General features: G+C 44.5%; 1 protein-coding gene across 10 annotated transcripts in view; it reads right to left on the reverse strand.

The window, feature by feature from the left end:
* The window catches only part of LOC137430452 (complement factor H-like), a 184,686-nt gene that overhangs the window by 155,986 nt on the left and 14,491 nt on the right, over positions 1–14,209 (reverse strand). For 8 of the 10 annotated variants that reach the window (XR_013624046.1, XR_013624045.1, XR_013624047.1 and 5 more), the window contains one exon: positions 4,413–4,495. The exons of the other annotated variants lie outside the window; for them this stretch is intronic. Coding sequence is in view for 5 of the 8 variants with exons in the window: in XM_078781414.1 (XP_078637540.1) it covers positions 4,413–4,495 (83 nt within the window). In the remaining 3 variants the exon portion in view is untranslated. The remainder of the gene's footprint in view (positions 1–4,412; positions 4,496–14,209) is intronic. 10 annotated transcript variants of the gene reach the window in all.

Genomic DNA, 14,209 nt, shown 5'->3' on the forward strand with positions numbered 1-14,209 from the left:
ATATATATATATATATATATATATATATATATATATATATCTGTATATATATATATATATATATACATATATGCATACATATATATATATATATATATATATATATATATATATATATATATAATTATATATATATATATATATATATATATATATATATATATATATATATATATATATATATATATATATATATATATATATATATATATATATATATATATATATATATATATACTGAAACGCAAAAGAAACTTACCACCTTTAAAACCTTTAAATATCATCAATAACACTGTGTGTAGTAAATGTGTGAACTTATTTGTGGACAATAGTGTCCTCACTGTCAGACAAAACCGTCACGGATGGTCACTTGAACCTTCAATGGTCACTTCATAGCACAGCTGTTGAACAGCCGTTTTGACTGTCAATGATTAGCCAAGGGGTACGGGATGATTTTAATGAGCTGCACGTGATGTCTTGATATTGGCTTTAAAAAGGCCAGTGCAAAATGGGCATTTCAATCAACATGCCACGATTGTCAAGGGATCAACGGCAGCGTGCCCTGGGCATGCTGCAAGGCGGACTGAGCTACCGTGAGGTGGCACGTCGCCTTGGCTGTTCACACCAGACGATATTGGCCTTGACTCATCGCTTGACTCATCGCTGAAACAGAACCTTGACTCATCGCTGAAAGCGACCTCGTTCCACTGCGCCAAGGTCCACCGCTGATGCTGCTGGCACCATCTCTGTCGGTTGCAGTGATGGGCAGCCGTCATCACGGGGCCTCTGTATGGTCTTCTGGCAGTCAGACCATAGTCATGCAGTCGTCTTCGTGCAGTATCATTGGAGATCCGTGGGTTTGCACGCCCCGGAGTTTCTGCCGCAGTGCGGGATGCTGGACGGAATCGATCCCGCAGGTGACTTCGGACCATCTGCCTGTCCTGCCTTGCAACTCTTGGCCTCCCTGATCGAGGTCTGTCATCTGCAGAGTTGTGGAGGGTGTCTCTGTCCACCAGGGCCGATAAAGGTTTCAAAGGTGGTAAGTTTATTTTGCGTTTCAGTTCATATATGTACATATATATATATATATATATATATATATATATATATATATATATATATATATATATATATATGTGGGTGACAGGGTATATATATATATACAGACTTGGCATTTAATATGGAATATTTTTTTTTGTGGGAGTGAACTTACTTTTCAAGATGACTTGGGACCAAAAGTTCATTGAAATTAAGTTGAAATTATTCTAGATTTTGTTAATGTGACCTTTAAAAGAAACAAAAACCACATTTGACATTTCGAAGCAAATAAATTGATCCTTGAAAGTGATGTAAACTGATATCGAACTCAATTCATGGACAGTACTGTGTTAAACTTCTGTACGTTTTCCAGAAGTATCTCTTTATTTTGCACATTAGCCAAAATTTTTTTTAACAAAAACAAAAGCTAAATTATGACTGGGATTACGGACAGTAAAATTACATTTCAGTACTTCGTGTAACCCCCACGAGCATTCAGGAGAGCACATACACGTCGAGGCATGCTGTTCACGAGATTTGCCAAGGTTTGGACAGGAATCGCTTGCCAGGCAGTGACAATAGCCTGCTGCAATTCACGCACAGAGGTAGGCTGCTGGTCCAAGTTGTCGATTTGACGCGTTAATTCTGCCCACAAGTGCTCTATCGGATTCATATCCGGGGACATGGCAGGCCACTCCCTATGCTCTACACCACGGTCAGCAAGAAAGTGTTGGATCATGCGAGCACGATGAGGCTGTGCATTGTCATCTTGGAAGACAAAGTTTCCTCGAAAGGCTGCACGAGCAAATGGAAGCAATGTTTCTTCCAGAATGACCCTGTACTTGAACTGGTTCAGGTTTCCATTCAGAACAACCAGGTCAATTTTGCCCCCTGCATGAAAAGCAGCCCAAACGGTCACCACACCACCTCCAGCTTGGACTCTTGGCACTATACTATCTTCGTTGTGGGCTTCATGCTCTTGTCTGCGCACTCGGACACAGCCATCTTGACGATAGACCAGAAATCTAGACTCGTCACTGAAGGTCACGTGATTCCAGTGTCCTGGCTGCCATTGACGGTGCTCTCTGGCCCACTGCAATCGGCGCTGGCTGTGTTGTCTGGTCAAGCGTGGCTTTTGCAGGGGACGTCTGGCACGATAGCCTGCTTGAACCAGTCGTTGGTTGACTAGCCTTCTGGATACAGGCACATTTGTCAGTTGCTGCCACTCAGCCCTAAGCCGATTAGCTGACTTGGTACGGCCATTGCAGACTAATCGGTGCAGCTGGCGATCATCTCTCCTTGTGGTTCTGCATGGACGTCCTGGCCTCGGTATTGGAGTAGGGACACCCCTCTGAGCATTTCGTTTCAGGATCTTTGACACCTGACCTTGAGTGATGCCATACTGCCGAGCAATAGCACGCTGTTTCATGCCAGAATTTCGTAAAGCCACCACTCCATGACAAACAGCATTGTCGAGTTGACGGACCATCTCCAGAGGAAGCGGCAATAACTTTTGTAGACGTGCAGCAGTTGTTTTCCACGAATACAGAACGCAACAACCCTTATATACCCGATTGTGAAGCCAATCGTCAAATGTACCTGTCCTTACATTTTGTCACGCCACCTGTGATATAATCCTGTTATTGACTTCTTGCTGCGAAAGACAATCAGTCACATGGTTCTTTCAACAAAGACATCACCGAAGGGTAAAATAAACTCACCAGATTGATATACTGAGTTCAGAAAGTAAACCCAAGTCAAGAAAAAATATATATTCCATATTAAATGCCAAATCTGTATATATATATATATATATATATATATATATATATATATATATATACATATATATATATATATATATATATATATATACACGGTGTGTGTGTGTGTGGACAGACAACCAGAGGTTGGCAACCACTGTGCAGGCTTTCATGGGCCGAATGGCCTCCTGTGTCCTCTGTTGCTTGTGAGGAACATCTCTTTAAATGAGTCTTTAAGTGGGATGAATGGAAGAGGGAGGAAAAAAAAGAAGAATGGAACGAATGATTGAATCTGAATTCATTACAGATCAGAAGAATAATTAAAATTCAGCTTATTCAGTTGGAGTCGGCAGGAACTTTGTTTTATAACTGGGATGGAGGGTGCAGAATGGGTATAATAGGATAATGGGTGACAGGATCGTGGGTGACAGGATCGTGGGTGACAGGATCGTGGGTGACAGGATCGTGGGTGACAGGATCGTGGGTGACAGGATCGTGGGTGACAGGATCGTGGGTGACAGGATCGTGGGTGAGAGGATCGTGGGTGAGGGGATCGTGGGTGACGGGATCGTGGGTGACGGGATCGTGGGTGACGGGATCGTGGGTGACGGGATAGTGGGTGACGGGATAGTGGGTGACGGGATAGTGGGTGACGGGATAATGGGTGACGGGATAATGGGTGACGGGATAGTGGGTGACGGGATAGTGGGTTACGGGATAGTGGGTTACGGGATAGTGGGTGATGGGATAGTGGTTGACGGGATAGTGGGTGACGGGATAGTGGGTGGCGGGATAGTGGGTGGCGGGATAGTGGGTGGCGGGATAGTGGGTGGCGGGATAGTGGGTGGCGGGATAGTGGGTGACAGGATAGTGGGTGACAGGATAATGGGTGACAGGATAATGGGTGACAGGATAGTGGGTGACAGGATAGTGGGTGACAGGGTAGTGGGTGACAGGGTAGTGGGTGACAGGATCGTGGGTGACAGGGTAGTGGGTGACAGGATAGTGGGTGACAGGATAGTGGGTGACAGGATCGTGGGGGACAGGATAGTGGGTGACAGGATCGTGGGTGACAGGGTAGTGGGTGACAGGGTAGTGGGTGACAGGGTGGTGGGTGACAGGATCGTGGGTGACAGGATCGTGGGTGACAGGATCGTGGGTGACAGGATCGTGGGTGACAGGATCGTGGGTGACAGGATCGTGGGTGACAGGATCGTGGGTGACAAGATCGTGGGTGACAGGATTGTGGGTAACAGGATCGTGGGTGACAGGATCGTGGGTGACAGGATAGTGGGTGACAGGATCGTGGGTGACAGGATCGTGGGTGACAAGATCGTGGGTGACAGGATCGTGGGTGACAGGATCGTGGGTGACAAGATCGTGGGTGACAAGATCGTGGGTGACAAGATCGTGGGTGACAAGATCGTGGGCAAGTGGAATTTGGATGTTTCTTTTTTTTTGAAATAAAAAGTTTCCATCTGGATTGTTCTTGAACTTTGGGAAAAGGTTTGAATGCCACGGACCACTCAGTTCAGCCAGACATCAGGCGCAGTACCGGGCCCATCAAACAAATCCTACCTTTGATTGAACCAGCATCGATTTAAGTCCTACCTCTTCTTTCCAAAAGTTTCCAACCGACCTTGGTGTATTTAGATTTTTTTCATCCAGGTCATTTTTTGTCACGTGACATGTTACTGCAAGAAGGAAGACAGGGAAAAAAGGTGAACAAAGAGGGAGAATGCCATGGAATAAATGAGGAAATGGATTTTTAAATAATTATTTTCATTTTTCAAGACCGATAACAATCCTTCTACACTTTAATATCTGTGCCTGAGTTCCACTAAAAAAGGCTGACATTTGCATCAGTAATCAAAACCTGCACTTGGGGATCATTATTCAAGGAAGTAAAAATGTAGGAAATAACAAATCAGCTTCCCCAATCCTGTCCATCAATTTTATCTCTATTCCAACAAACTAAAGAAGAAAACAGAAGAAAAAAAAACCAAACACAAAACAGTCAGATGAGAGAATAACCAACTTTTGGCAAACGAATAATCTTTTCTTTTTTTATTAACTTTTTCTTCTCTTCCTCTTACCCTCATAAGGGTAAAGTCCATTGGTACAAATCTCCTACCCTGCCTTGACCACTATACTTCTTCCCTCCACTCCCCTCGATCCTCAGCCAAACCTGTCCACCCTCTAACCACCCCCACCTTACTGATATCCCTCTTCACACAATCCTCCCATCTCAAACGTGGTCACTGGTCATCCTCCTACCTTGTTCCCTCAACCTCTCCACTCTCTTTGCCATTCCCTCTTCCCCCATCCGCACCAAATGTCCAGCCCATCTCATCCTGCATTGCAAAATCTCCCTCAACCTCATCTGCACACCAATCTCCTCCCTCAGTTCATCCATTCTCCTTCTATCTACCCTCTTCACTCCCACAATCCTCCTGACCCAATTGTTCTCGCAAACCTGTCGCCTCTGTTGTTTTTTTTCTGTCAGTACCACCATCTCCAGACAGTAAAGGTAGGCCGGCATTACGCACTACATCAGAACCTTTCCTTGCAATCTTCTTGAAATCTTCCTGTTTGCCATTACACCTCCACCCTCCACCATGCATTCTCACCCACCTGAATTCTCCACATCAACTCTACCTCTAACTTACCATCCCCGGTCACTGTTCCCCCCAGATGGTACTCCCACCTATTTTCCAGTCTGATCTCCTTCCCCTCTAACCTGATGTTCAATTACTTTCTCTGCTTGCCCTCGCCACATCCCCTCCATCTTCTCCATGCTCATTTTCAACCCATGTTTCTCAAATGCCTCCTTCCACTCCCCTAATACTTCCTGCATCTCCGGCCAACTCTCCACCACGACAGCCAGATCATCCGCATACAAAATCCTCCCAAGAATACCTTTCATGTTTACCTTCCTGCTTACCAGCTCCATCACCATGATAAATAGGAATGGGCTGAGAGTTCTTCCCTGCCTCAAACTGATGTTCATACTGAAGTTCTCCGACATCCCAGGACCTACCAAACTCACCCTTCATTCCCTTGTACATCCTTTCCACCAACCTAACTTCTGCATCCAGCACTCCCACCCATCTCAATGTTGCCATCACCATTTCTTTCAAGACAGTGTCGTAGGCCTTCTCCAAATCCACAAATCCCAATGCCATTTCACCATGCATCTCCAACCTCTTCTCCACCAACTGTCTCAACGCGAACATCCCATCTGTCGCTCCCATTCCCTTTCTAAACTCATGCTGCTCTTCTCCAATCTCCTTATCCACACTCTTCCTTATCCTCCCATCCAGAACCATCTCCAGCATCATCATGACATGACTAAGGAGTGTATTACCCCTGTACTTCCCAGGATGTTGAATATCCCCTTTCCCTTTCCATATCGGCACAATTAACCCTGTCCTCCATTCCTCCGGAATTGAACCCTCTTTCAGACATATATTCAACAACTTTTTCGTCCGACTGACATCATGTCTCTACTGAATTATCATCTCTGTACACACCTCATCAATGCCTGACACCCTTCCCTTTTTCATCCTATTCAATTCTGTCTGCACTTCCTCTTCTGTGATTTCCACCAACTCCACTTTCCATCCACACAACTTGGTAGCTCCAGATCGCCGTTTCTTCCTTCCGTATTCAACATCTCTGAAATATCCTTCCCACACCTCGAATGCTGCACCCCTCTTCGTCACTCGCTTCCCACCACCATCTTTAATCATGGCCCTCTCTCCCTTCCCCCCATCTTTCATGTCTTTGCTATCCCCATCCCTATCCCTGTCACGAGCCAATTCACAGATCATCTTCCTCCCACCATCCCCTTCCAACTTGTTGTACACCTCCTCTTCCATATCATTTCTCACCTTATCCACAGCTCTCCTTGCTGCTTTCTTCTTCTGCCAATACAGGTGCAGCAACCGTGCATCTGGTTGCCCTCCTCTGTCCTTGATCTTCCCTATCCTCTTCCAAACCTTCTTTTCACCAACTGCTTTAACTACTTCTTCGGTCCACCATACCTGGTTTCTATCCCTCGACGATGCACCCTTTCCTGACGTCTGTCCACACAACACTTCTGCAATTCCCCTAAATGCCTCTCCGTACTTCTTCCATTCCTTTTCCAAACCTTCAACTTCTTAGGTAAGTTGATCATGCATGGCCCTCGCCATCTCCTTGTACTCTAGGGCGACGTTTCCCAGACGCATTCCCCACCTAATAACCTTCCGCCCCCTGCTCCTAACCTCCCGACTTCTCTTCATCCTCACCACAAACACCACAACGTTGAGCTGGGTGGTAACATGCTATCCCACCACTGCCTTGCAATCCCCAACTCTCCACAGCTGTCGCTTCCTTACTACCACCACATACAGTTCTGTTCTGTTCTGTCCACTCTTGCAGGTATTCTTGTGGCTTTCCTGATTTTAAAACAATGAACCAGCTATGGCCATCCTATTCTGCCCACCAGCTCTTGATCCTCTCTGTTCCTCGTTCCCCAACCAAATTTACCAACACATTCGTCTTCACCCAGGTCCACTACTCTGACATGTGCATTAAAGTCGCCTGCCATGCACAGCATCCCCTCCATCTCAACCATTCCCATCATCCTCTCCAGTGCGTCCCGGAATTCCTTCTTCTCTGCCCCAATCCTTCCCGTCTGTGGCCCATAAACCAATATAACTCACACCATTTGCCCTTGTATGACCACCCATGCCATAACTATCCTTCCCTCAACCTCCCTCCCCCAGCACCTCCCATCCCCATTGATCCCACATTCAAACTACCTTGCCTGACCTCGCTTCAGAACCGCTGGCCAACCTGGCATAGCTCGTACCATCATGATCAATTTGGGACACTCTGGTCATCAATCAGCAGTTTTTCCCAGGCTGATCTGCTGGACCTACTAACGTAGCCTGTTATCCTAACCCTCTGTGCGCGCGCACGCACACACACACACACACACACACACACACACACACACACACACACACACACACACACACACACACCTCTCCTGCACTCGTTCCTTTCCTCCCACCCTTCTCCCTCCACAGTCAACACCTCACCCCCACTCTCAAGGCACTCATCCATACCTGCACCCAACCTACTCCCTCCCTCTTCTCGTCCCCCTGCTCTTCCTTTTGTCACACTCTACTCAATACTGTCTTGTTCACAGGCTGCTTAACACTGACCCGTGAACGGATTTTCCCGAAACGCACTTCATTGCTGAGGCAATAACGAGCAAAAGTACCCAATCCCGGTGACAGGAAAAGCAAGCAATTTATTAATTTTAAACCAAATTTAAAAAATCTGACCCAGTTGCACACCTTTGGGGTCCCCTTAGTATGCATACAAGGTTTGAAGTTTCTAGCTGTAATTGCTGTGGAGTTATGGCTCTGACAAACATACAAACAAGACACACACACACACACACACACACACACACACACACACAATTTTGTTTGTGCAGATGGATGTGTGGGAAGGTGCGGATGGAGTAGTCAGGTTCCTTGTGTCCATAATCTGATGCTCGCTGGAATATTTTGGAGAGTTGCCAACCCTCACATTTTTGGAAAGTTTAAACAATGCCAAAACAGAAAATCCATGTTTCAGATTTTTTAAATGCACATAACATGGTCAAATAGGTCGTTTTGGGGCAAAAAGCCAATTTTTCGAATTTTAGCTCTGAAAATTCAAAATTACTCGCAAGGAAGTAACTGATGATGCATAACTGTTAACTAGAGGACTGTTCTTGATCCAGATTATATATATCTGCACTTTGAGTAATGGTTGCCACGGAAACTGCTTTAAATTTGTTCAAATTAACGTTTTTAATGCATTGCTTTCAGTACTTGAATCAAGTAACGCATGATAGAATATAGTGATCAGTGACAGTCCGAATATGAATTGAGTGCAACTTGGCTTAAAAGTTGTCATGCCAAAAGCTATGTTTGGGATAAAACTCTTATTATATGTATTGAAATAATAGTAGTAACATGATTATTGCATGATGCCGAGAACGTTCCGACAAGCCGATAGGCCGGAGCAGTTGCATTATTCGGAAAACAAACAACACTCAATCATTGAACCAGACTGTTGTCCAATGCTGGTTTAGAGTTTCAACTATCTACTCGATGCTACGTATTCTACTTTTGAAGAACGACTCTATTGTCATCGTTAAAACAGCTGCCAAGTAATTATGCTAATTTGCAAAAAGCAGGAATGGCATCACTGACTCCAATGTCACTCATCATTGCCATCGTCATCATCGCTATCGTGTTCCTGCCTTTCAATGTTTGAGTCCTCGTCATTCTCACACGAAGTGCCGCACATGCAAAGATCAGTGCATGTTAGGTTCTTGGCCCGGCAGGAACATCTCTGTGATGAACATTCAGTCTTGCACTGGCACCTTACCATCTCGATAATTGCCTTTGGTGCAGGGAGAATGTCTGTGGTAGTCGGTTTGAGTTGATCACACGTGTCCTTGTTGTATCCATTCTTCAATGGATCGAGAAATGTTTGCTGAGAAATGGCTGATTGACCCCACACATATGCCTGGATATGTACCCGCATGATATGCTGTCTCAGAGCACCAACAGTTGGTGGTAGCCTGTCGTTCTCAGCCATGTTCTTACAGAAGAGATGCCACGAAGTTCAGGGATGCTGGAAATATTGACACCTTTTGGACAATAAGCTGAGCAGACAAATCCAGCTAAAGTTGTGTACAGGTCCTCTGACAGTTCAGCATCCGTACAGAGCGTAGCAAAGGCAGCTACTATGTCGTCATCGGCCTTCAGATAGCACTGGAACCACTTTGCCTTTCCAAGTCTAGCGAACCACCCAGTATTATCGGCACCTGTGAAAGCGTGGAAGGCTGGCAATGCCTGGCCTCTCTCCTCACCAAGGGCCTTCCAGATTGGCTCAATTTGGATAACACTAGATGCCATTGAGATAGATGTGTGTCTTGGCAGCAGATGATAGTTTGCTATTGCAAGAACTAGGACATCTATATCAGGTGAGAATATCGTCAGCTCAACATCTCCCTTATGTTGCTGTGATGCGGCTATTGCTTGCTTGATCATCAGCGTGTCGGCCTCCTCATGGTTATCTGCCTCAAATTGGAGACTCCTGTTGCTTGACGTCCGACCAGATGCTGAGACAACTACCACCTTGGTTGAATCACGGTTGTATTCTAGAGTTTTCTCTGCCAAGTAGTCCGTCAAATCAGCCTTGGTTTGATCATGAGACAGAAATCGGCTCATCATGATGTGTTTGATACTGGTATCATCCTTGACCTGATACTGGACAGGTGCCTTTCTATGACGTCGTTTGGCTCTGGTTGTGCTCTTGAGGGAATCCTGCTTGTATGTATCAAAAACAAGTCTTATGTGTTCGAAGCCCCTGGTCAGACTCAACACCCTATCATTGAAACATTCACTGAGATCCTTCACAGTCACCACCTTTGCTGGTTTCTTGGTCATTTTCTGGACAACAACCATTCCATCTATGACTGCGAGCTTCTTGCTAGTGCATGTACTGCCATCGGTTGCAAGATCAGTGGACACTGGTGCCATGTGTGTGGCATCAAGCTCATCTTCTGGAGAAGACTGTGCCTCGTTGGCAAACTTCTCCAAGATGTGGATAAGCTTTGACTTGTCTGTGCAAGAAAGTAAGCTACCGTCTGGTGCAAACAGGGCCCTCGGTGTCACAGTGAACTCAAAGTTGCCAATTGTGTCCTTTTGGTTCACATCCCTGCTGGATCTGGAGAGCACCATCAGTCTACCATACAAATCTTTGGTTTATTTTAGATCCACTGTCTTGTCCCTAATCTTGATTGCTAGTGTTGCATTGCCAGACTTGTACATTCTGTTCTTCTCCTTCTTCACTGGCGCCCATAGGCTGACATCACCATTGATCCGTTCAGCAACAAACTCTTCAAAGAGCTTCTGTCCTGTTTCATCAATATTCAGTATCTGTGGTACAAATTCTTCTGGCACATAAGCATGGGTGACTACATTGAAGAGCTGGTTACCCTCAACTTCAAATGGATTCCCATGACTAAGTATGGCAGTCTTGATTCGGTCAATTGCATTGTGTTCACCCTTGATGACACTTGGAGAAAGGCCATGGTGCTCACTAATCTCACTTTCCTTGAGTCCAAACTGTCCCTTAAACTCGCAAGACAGACGTGACAGTTCCGGTGCAGCCAAAAAGAATCGTTGTCTGGCATTTGCATTATTTGATATGCCAATCAGACCTGAGTGAACCTTCAGCAATCTGTTCAGATGCTCAACAGCGTGGTCTGCTCCGATCGATACAAATGGGATAGTATTCTTGGTGACTGAGATATAGCCTGCTTCGAGCTCCCTCCATGTCTCTGGATGGCTGGACTTCAGCGCATACATGTCAGATATGTACCTTGGCCAGAGCCGCTTGTACTTGATTCTGTCCATGGCGAAAAATATCTTGCTGAGTTCTTCACCGGCTTGAAGATGAAGGTTTAAGTCAGCATTCCGTGAAGCTGCAACGAAATGCAGAATCACCTCTACTCTGTGAAGGTAGTTCATCATGGCCTTAAACATGGCATTCTTTGAGCGGCTGGTCTCCCATTCATGAAGTCTCTCTACCAAGTTCGCATCGATGATGACTTGGAGCAGGCAGTTGCTGGCTTTCTTCACTGATTCAGCTTTCAGGGCTTTGTCATGTTCTCCACAAGAAGTTTGAACCTTATCTGTTGCAACAACGCACACTTCCTTGAGATGCGGATTGTTCTTGAAGAATTCTTCGATTGCCATTTCAGAGAGTGCCACATACGAGTATATGTGAGCTTGTAGCGAGCGTTTGTAATGGGTGCATTTCAGTATCTGTCTTGTAGTTGCAGATCCATAAACATCGGCTTCTGTCCAAGCATCATCTATGCCAGAGTTCTCTATGGATGCACCCAGACCTCTCAATGCAGCCATGACAACGTGCAGCTCTCCCAATCTGGGAACAATTATGCCTTTCAAGTCAGACCGAGCATCCAGTAGCTGAACTACTTTCTCATAGAGGGCCAAGTCACAAGAAATGACAGTTGGGTGATCTTTCCCAACAGCAAGCTCCTTCAATCTGCGACATTGCTCCAGCACAGTCATTAGTGTTGACCACTCAGTGGTACCTCATCCATCCTGTCGTTGGTCCTGCAAATATAAAAAAAATTCATTAGCTCAAAACAGAAAATCCATGTTTCAGATTTTTACCCCAAAAGCGTTTTTACCCCAAAACTACTGCTACCATGGCAACCAACAGTTAAAATGCAACATTTCATTATCTTATAAAATCCATTGTTAGCTATTTAAGTGTAATCCATCATCAGTTGGTTATCTTGTATTGTTTAAGAATTCTTTAAATTTAAATTTAGAAAAAAGTGATTTTCACCCCAAATCTGCTGTTTCCATGGCAACCAACAGATTGAAAAAATCTGAAACATCATTTTTTTATTTAAATAGATCCTAAACTTCTCAAAAATCTATAGGTTTGCTACTCTCCAAGAAATTCCGGCGAAATTACACAAGGAACCTGACTATAGGGCCGGCATGTACAAATTGTGTATGACAATTGGGGGAGGGTTATACGGGGACTCCGTGCACACACGATTCCCAAGTTATTGTCGATAGAGAAGATTAATAATGAAGATTAGCTGAAAATCAATTTTAAAAATAATAACAGTGCAGAAAAGGAAGGAATGGCTTGAAGTGAAATTGTGAAAGACTTGCTTCTTCCAAACCTTCACACTCAAGACTATTTTATCACTTTTAATCCGTTTTCCTGCCTTTGGAATCAGGATTATACAGTCACGTGAAAAAGTAAGTACACCCCATGTAAACTTTTGACTTTTTCAACATATTTCAACATACAGCTATTTGATCTTCATTTCAACAATATTGATAGACAAAGGTGATATAATATAACAAATATCATGAAACATTTACATTTTGTAGTCCATTGTATAATTTAAATAAACATAAATGCAAATTTCGCATGTGGAAAAAGTAAGTACACCCCTACATTTATCACTACTTCAAATACCTAAAATTAGAATCAGGTGCACCAGCTCAGGTGCAAATAATGAGAACATCGTTTGAGAGGATCTTGGAGGAACCTGTCTTATTTAAACCTCAGATATTTAGTTTGGTTTGCTCTTTGTTGTTGAAGTGTGCGGCGTCACCATGCCTAGATCAAAAGAGCTCTCTGAGGCCTTCAGAAAGAAGGTTATGGATGCCTACGAGTCTGGAAAGGGATTTAAAAAGATCTCCAAACAATTTGAAATCAATCATTCGACTGTCCGGAAGATCATCTACAAGTGGAGAAGATTCCAAACAACTGCCAACTTGTTCAGGCCAGGCTGCCCCAGCAAGTTCAGCCCGAGTGCAGACCGCAAGATGCTGAAAGAAGTCTCTAAGAACCCCAGAATGTCATCATGGGACCTACAGGTAGCTCTTGCCACTGTTGATGTCAAAGTGCACGAGTCTACCATGAGAAAGAGGCTGCACAAATTTGATCTACTTGGGAGGTGTGCCAGGAGGAAACCTTTGCTGTCCAGAAAGAACATCAGGGCAAGACTAAAGTTTGCCAATGAACACCTAGGCAGAGACCAGCACTTCTGGAACAATGTGCTCTGCACAGATGAGTCAAAGGTAGAGCTATTTGGCCACAGTACCAGAAGACATGTTTGGCGAAAACCAAAGACAGCATTTGACCACAAGAACCTGATACCAACTGCAAAGCATGGTGGTGGAAATATTATGGTTTGGGGCAGCTTTGCTGCATCAGGGCATGGGCAGCTCACCATCATAGAATCCACTATGAATTCTTCATTGTACCAGAGGGTGCTTGAGGATAATGTGAGGCCATCTGTCGGAAAGTTGAAGCTCAACCGAAGGTGGACCTTGCAGCATGACAATGACCCTAAACATACCAGTAAATCCACCAAGGAATGGCTGAAAAGAAAGAAATGGGGGGTTCTGGAATGGCCAAGTCAAAGCCCTGATCTAAATCCCATCGAGATGTTGTGGGGGGATTTGAAACGAGCTGTGCATGCAAGAAAGCCCTCAAACATCACACAGCTGAAAGCATCATGCATGGAGGAGTGGGCAAAAATTTATCCCAGTCGATGTCAGAGACTGGTAGACAGTTATAAGAAACGCCTACTTCAGGTTGTTTCTGCCAAAGGGGGCAATACCACCTATTAGAGCCAAGGGTGTACTTACTTTTTCCACATGCGAAATTTGCATTGATGTTTATTTAAATTATACAATGGACTACAAAATGTAAATGTTTCATGATATTTGTTATATTATATCACCTTTGTCTATCAATATTGTTTAAATGAAGATCAAATAGCT

Source organism: Myxine glutinosa, chromosome 7, assembly GCF_964187855.1.
Source record: "Myxine glutinosa chromosome 7, kmMyxGlut1.1, whole genome shotgun sequence".
In the NCBI taxonomy this organism is placed as follows: Eukaryota; Metazoa; Chordata; class Myxini; order Myxiniformes; family Myxinidae; genus Myxine; species Myxine glutinosa.